We start from the raw sequence: 6,754 nt of genomic DNA on the forward strand, positions 1-6,754 counted from the left end.
GGGCAACACTGACTGTCTGGCCTGGTGGCACTGCTGTCAGGCTATGGATTGTGCATGCTTGAGTTTAAGTCTCTTCCCTCTTCTTGTGATTCTCAGTTAATGCTCACTGTATCAAGCCAATCAATCCCATTTCAGCCTCCGGACTAACTCGATGGCCAATAGTACATTGTAGTTGTGTAGTGCAGCATTTGGTGTAAATTGATACAATGTATGCAATGTAAGGCAGACTGGTAGGAATGACATTGGTCTGTTTTAACCTTCACTGTTCCTCTGCTCTTTACTCACAATCAGTTTATCCGGATAAGAAACGTGCTGAGAGGAGATAAGAGATACCAGAGAAACAGTAGCCTACGCATAGCTTTTGATATGAGTGTATTTGTATGTATGTGTGTGTTGTGTGTGTGACCTGGCTAGGGGTGACATTGTTGCTATTTGAGGTACCATTTTACGCAGGTAGCCATGTAAAAGTGCGTGTTTAAACAGATGTGAGTTTGTGCGCATGTGCATATAAAAATAGGAGTTGTTATGTATAAAAGGCTTTTCCAAAAAAACCTGTCCTGTTTCTGACCACTGTGTGTGTGTGTGTGTTTGTGTGTGAGGGAGAGGGAGAAACAGGGTGTATGTTTGGGACTGGACCCTAACTGAAAGCCAACATTCCGGGGGTGAAGAAGGATCGAGTGGTCTGGACCTCCATTGATTTAGGAGAGCAGTCCCCTATTACACCTGCAACCATGAGTAAACAGGTAGGAGAGCCAGTAGTAGCTATTTTATGAATTTGAAAAGGGGGATTTTTTGTCACTGCAGGCTGTTGACTTCCTTTGATGTTCTGAATGATTTGAAAGATTAAATTATAAACTCCACTGGGTGTGTCTCAAGAAATATCACTGAACCTTCAACCCTTTAATATGAGCACATCAACAGGTCTTCAGGCTTTTAGGTCATATGATTTTTTCACGCTTATCTTGAACCTTTTTTTTGCTTATTCATTTTTTCTTCCGTACTATACTTTATTCATATATATTTAAGTTATAGCATTACATTTTAATTGTAGTATAGTATAGAAGTATAGTCTGTGTATTAGAAGTTATAATACTTTAAATGAGTCACTGAAGGTCATTGGTCAATTAATTCAAGTAATTCAATTCCTATTGATAGATGTTTTCACTAGTGTCTTTATATACTACACTACTGTATTTCAACTAATTATTTACTTGAAACTGTTGAAATAGTACAAAGATCTACTTAAGATAAGAAACTTCTACTTTGTAATTGTATAATAATGCAGTCATTTGCCAAATCGTGCATGCAAATGTTTTTTATGCAAATATTTCGATTACATGAGCTGTTCGAGGGGTCACTTAGTAAACAGCAGATATATAAAGAATATTACATTTTCTATCTATATTATGGTGAATCTCAACCTACTGGACAGATAGGTTTCCTGCATAAATGTGTGTTTTGCCAACAACTGTCTGCATTTAGGACACGTACGACATGTTTGAGATGGATGGAGACATGGATAAGAAGAAGAAGAAGAAGCAGAAGAAGAAGGAGAAATTGGAGGGCATGAAGAAAGAAATGGATATTGTAAGTAAAGACAAAAAAATAGTAGCGTTGGTAGAGAGGGTTGTAGTAAATTATGAGATATGTTATGTATGACAGTCCTTTAAAAATAAAGATCTACCTGTGATTTTAAGGTGATACTACAGAAGCCCCAAGGCTGCACATAGTGACAATATGTAACTTTAGTTTAGTTGAGAAGACATAATGAACTCAGACTTTTATTCCAGCTACTTATAACCACCAGGTTATAACCAGCCCGCTGCGAATAAATCACCTTGGTTCACTCTGATTTGCCCTTTAAACGTTTGTGGTGAGTCAATGTTGTCATATGTCTCCTCCTACAGGACGACCATGAGATTACAATTGAAGAACTAGAAATGAGGTACAACACTAGTGTTACCAAGGTAAGACATTTCTTCCATAATGACTTTCTTTCTTGTACTTATATTCTTGTTATAAGTAAATTTTCTTCATTTATTTCTTTTTTCTTTCATCCAGCACCTCCTTTCTACCTTTGTGTGGATCCTTGACATAATTTTTCCAAGCTCCATTTTTCCCCAACCCTTAACTATCTGTTATTCTGTTGTCCATCCACAGGGATTGACCACCACCTTTGCCCGTCAGGTCTTGGAAAGAGACGGTCCTAATGAATTGAAGCCTCCTAAAGGAACTCCAGAGTATGTGAAATTTGCCAGGCAGCTGGCTGGAGGGCTGCAGTGTCTGATGTGGGTCGCGGCTTGCATCTGCTTCATCGCCTTTGGAATTGAACTTGCGAGAGGGAACCTCACCAGCTTTGACAATGTGACTTATATTTCCATTTAGAGTGTTTATCCTTTATTTCACTGTGGGAAAAAACAGACATAGAACACATTGTTATGGTTGCATCTTCTTTCTCACTCCAGCTTTATTTGGCCATTACCCTAATTGCTGTTGTCGTGGTAACTGGTTGCTTTGGTTACTACCAAGAATTCAAGAGTACCAACATCATTGCCAGCTTCAAGAATCTGGTGCCACAGGTGAGTTGCACGTAACCAGTGATGGAAGTGCTACACCATGTCAGCATATTGTTGGATGTTTAATATTGATGGCGTTTTCTTTTATGTCACTCTCTTGTTTCCCTCACTTACCCATTTTTGCTAATCTTACCCCACAATCTCCAACAATAGCAAGCTATTGTGATCCGTGATGGCCAGAAAAACCAGATCAATGCCATTGATTTGGTGGTGGGGGATTTGGTGGAGATCAAGGGAGGAGACAGAGTCCCCGCTGACATTCGTATCATCACTAGTCAGGCCTGCAAGGTAGATCACATACATGCATATCCATACATAAATATGGGCAAATAGAGCTTGTTAAAAACCTTTAAATTATAGCATACAGCTGGCCAGCCAATGTAATGTATTACATTTATACAGTACGTTTTGTGCCAAAAGGATTTTACTGCATGTACATCTAGCTAGTGTTTTTAAATACCCATAAGAGAGCCGAAGACTGAATCACTCCTTTTAAATTGTGTCATATCTGAGGGGCAGGTGTAACCCAATCCATTATCATGTGGATAAACCTTTTGTGAAAATACTCTGTGTTCCAGGTGGACAACTCATCCTTGACAGGGGAGTCTGAACCGCAAACCAGGAGCCCAGAATGTACTCATGAGAATCCACTAGAGACCAGAAACATTGCGTTCTTCTCCACAACCTGTCTGGAAGGTACAGTAAACAGTACATCTACATAGCCCGGCCTTTAGCTGGGATGGACTGGATGACACTAACTCTCCTCTCCTCTGCAGGTGTTGCTACTGGTATGATCATCAGCACAGGTGATCGTACCATCATCGGTCGTATTGCCAGCTTGGCAAGTGGTGTGGGAAACGAGAAGACACCCATTGCCATAGAAATCGAGCATTTTGTTGACATCATTGCTGGCCTTGCAATCTTTTTCGGGTTTACCTTCTTTGTGGTTGCCATGTTCATCGGATATGCCTTCCTGGAAGCCATGATCTTCTTCATGGCTATCGTGGTGGCTTATGTGCCAGAGGGGTTACTTGCTACAGTTACCGTGAGTCCAAATAGCAGAATTTGTGGTAGTTTCCATTATGTCTTTTAATATCAGAACTGGACTGTATTTTGGATGATAGTACCAATTAAAATCCTGTATATTAGTAAATGGTAAATCAGCATGTTTAATCGAAAACTGCTCTGTAGTAAGCTGTCTCTGTCAACAGGTATGTCTGTCTCTGACTGCTAAACGACTTGCCAGGAAGAACTGTGTTGTGAAAAACCTTGAAGCCGTGGAGACATTGGGTTAGTTTGCCTGAACACACATCCTGTTCCTGACAGTTTTGTTGAGTTCAGGGACAGTCTGTTATACGATCTGTGAGAACTGAAAGAGATCGTTTTATTTCTGTTCAGGTTGTTTAAAGTTGCAATGTGTAGAATAAAAGTGATACAACCCCTCTTTCAAAAAAAAGGTTCTTACATCCTCAACTACAACTCCACACCTCATAGCCTATAATGACTCAAATTTGTATCTTAAAAGGTAAAAGTGTATCTTATAAGGATTTGACATTGGAAGCTAGGTCTTCGGTGAATTTGTTGTGTGTGGGGTGCTGTGTGTGTGGTGTGTGTGTGCAGCTGGTGTGTGTGTGGTGTGTTGTAGTGTCTGTGTGTAGTTTAGCGCTTACACACTTCTGTGATCTGTTCTGATAAGACGGGTACTCTGACCCAGAACCGGATGACTGTAGCTCATCTTTGGTTTGACAATCAGATCCACGCTGCTGATACCACTGAAGATCAGTCAGGTAAACACACGGATAAAAGCCTTTGCTCCTGCTTGTTATTTTACTTTTTAGAAAGTATTAATTTGTGTGGTGTGGTTTCCAGGCCAGAGTTTTGACCAGTCATCAGAAACATGGCGATCACTGGCAAGAGTGGCTTCCCTGTGTAACAGAGCGACATTCAGACCTGATCAGGAGGGTGTGCCTATTCCTAAGGTACAAGCGTATAGTAAAACATTTGTAGTAAACATCCATGTGGTGTTGACAAAATGTTCTTAATCTTAATTTTTCTTAATTGGATTTTGTATTTTGCCTACATTGTTATTTTTGATTCCCCATTTGTCTTAATGATTGTAAGAAAAGATTTGTTCCTTTTGTATCTCACTTTTATGACACAGAGGACTGTGGTGGGAGATGCGTCAGAGACAGCTCTGCTGAAGTTTACCGAGCTCACTGTAGGGAACATCATGGACTACCGTAATCGCTTCAAGAAAGTGGTAGAGGTGCCCTTTAACTCCACCAACAAGTTCCAGGTGAGAGCAGGAAGTTTTGTTGTTAATGGGATTTGTATCATCCTTGATCGATTACGACATTTTAGACCAGAAGAAATGTGGGCAAAAGATTCTATCAACCATCCCATTCTCTCCAGCTGTCCATCCATGAACTCGAGGATCCTCTGGACCTACGCTACCTGTTGGTGATGAAAGGAGCACCAGAACGTATCTTGGAGCGCTGCTCCACCATTTTGATAAAAGGCCAGGAGTTGCCTCTGGATGAGCAGTGGAGCGAAGCTTTTCAGACAGCTTATATGGACCTGGGAGGACTGGGAGAGAGAGTACTGGGTTAGAGAGTATTTCTTATGACCCCTAAACTCACCCATCATGTGGCTTGCTGTATTGAAAATATCTTTCCAAACTGTCAGTTCCCTTTTGCTTACAGCATATTGATGTGAAAAAAAGAATTTGCTTTTCCTCCCCCCCAGGTTTCTGTCACATCTATCTGAATGAGAAAGAGTTTCCTCGTGGCTATCGATTTGACCCTGATGAGATGAATTTCACCACATCCGGACTGTGCTTCGCTGGTCTCATCTCAATGATTGACCCCCCCAGAGCCACCGTACCCGATGCAGTGATGAAATGTCGTACTGCTGGTATCAGGGTGTGTTCACAGTGCCCAAAAACACATGAACTTTTATGTTCATTTTCCTGTCTCATAACTTTTGTTTATATCTTGGAACTTCAGGTTGTCATGGTGACTGGGGACCATCCAATCACAGCCAGGGCCATAGCAGCTAATGTTGGTATCATCTCAGAAGGCAGTGAAACAGTGGAAGATATTGCCCAGAGGAAGCGCATACCTGTCGAACAAGTCAACAAGAGGTACTCCCATCACTGACTGTCTGTCCATCGCAGTATAATGTTTATTCACATGCGCTATTGTGTGTGAATGCATGCATGTCTTTGTCTATTTAGTGTATGTAACTCTGTTGTCTGCGTGCAGGGACGCCCGTGCCTGTGTGATCAGTGGTGGTCAGCTGAAAGACATGAGCAGTGAAGAGTTGGATGATGCACTACGGAACCATCCTGAGATGGTGTTTGCGAGAACATCCCCCCAGCAGAAACTGATTATTGTGGAGAGTTGTCAACGTCTGGTAAATACACACAGACATTTAATACACACAGTTTATAATCTGTGCCCTCTAAATCCTGCAAAGATTTAGTGATTGGAGTTATTTGATCATTTAAAAATGATATGGATCCAAAGCAAGTTTCCTATACACATAATTTATAAAGTATCAAGGAGAGATTTGTATTCATATACTGCGTGTGTGTACATTTTATGTTGAATGTTTTCGAATGTCATCCCTAGGGCTCTATCGTTGCTGTGACAGGTGATGGTGTGAACGACTCTCCGGCTCTTAAGAAGGCTGATATTGGTGTCGCCATGGGGATCGCTGGGTCGGATGCTGCCAAGAACGCTGCAGACATGATCCTGTTGGATGACAACTTTGCTTCGATTGTTACTGGAGTGGAGCAGGGTGAGATTAGAGGAAAAAATAGTTCTGTGTGTTTTGACCAAACAACACGATGTCCACGGTCTGGGAGATGGCTCACTCATAACCCCTCTCTCTGTTCAAGGATTGTCTCTGTTCTCCCTGTTTGGTCTCTGATATTTAAACTCAAAAGAGCACATTTATTGTTGTTATTGATTACACATATGTTTCTCCTTGGTTTTTATCTATTTATCATTATAAAGTACACAATAAAGGCATAAAATCTAGGTTTTGATACAAGAAAACTTTTTTAAAAGATGTGACATGTTTTGATCAACCGCTATATCCAGTATATAATGAAAAATGAACAGTTTGTATATTTACATATTAGTATACTGAGCTATTTTGTTGAGTTGAAGTAT

At 40.7% G+C, this 6,754-nt stretch overlaps 1 protein-coding gene across 1 annotated transcript in view; it reads left to right on the forward strand.

The window, feature by feature from the left end:
- The first annotated feature begins 731 nt into the window (after positions 1 to 731).
- The window catches only part of LOC118336364 (potassium-transporting ATPase alpha chain 1-like), an 8,305-nt gene continuing 2,282 nt past the window's right edge, over positions 732 to 6,754 (forward strand). The window contains 17 exon segments of the mRNA XM_035672999.1: positions 732 to 743; positions 1,483 to 1,587; positions 1,908 to 1,967; positions 2,161 to 2,364; positions 2,466 to 2,579; positions 2,730 to 2,864; positions 3,155 to 3,272; positions 3,353 to 3,621; positions 3,788 to 3,874; positions 4,240 to 4,363; positions 4,446 to 4,555; positions 4,738 to 4,872; positions 4,989 to 5,181; positions 5,322 to 5,497; positions 5,582 to 5,718; positions 5,840 to 5,990; positions 6,209 to 6,377. Coding sequence (XP_035528892.1) covers positions 732 to 743; positions 1,483 to 1,587; positions 1,908 to 1,967; positions 2,161 to 2,364; positions 2,466 to 2,579; positions 2,730 to 2,864; positions 3,155 to 3,272; positions 3,353 to 3,621; positions 3,788 to 3,874; positions 4,240 to 4,363; positions 4,446 to 4,555; positions 4,738 to 4,872; positions 4,989 to 5,181; positions 5,322 to 5,497; positions 5,582 to 5,718; positions 5,840 to 5,990; positions 6,209 to 6,377 — 2,299 coding nt within the window.

Source organism: Morone saxatilis, unplaced genomic scaffold, assembly GCF_004916995.1.
Source record: "Morone saxatilis isolate NCDOM2014 unplaced genomic scaffold, NCSU_SB_2.0 Contig24, whole genome shotgun sequence".
In the NCBI taxonomy this organism is placed as follows: domain Eukaryota; kingdom Metazoa; phylum Chordata; class Actinopteri; family Moronidae; genus Morone; species Morone saxatilis.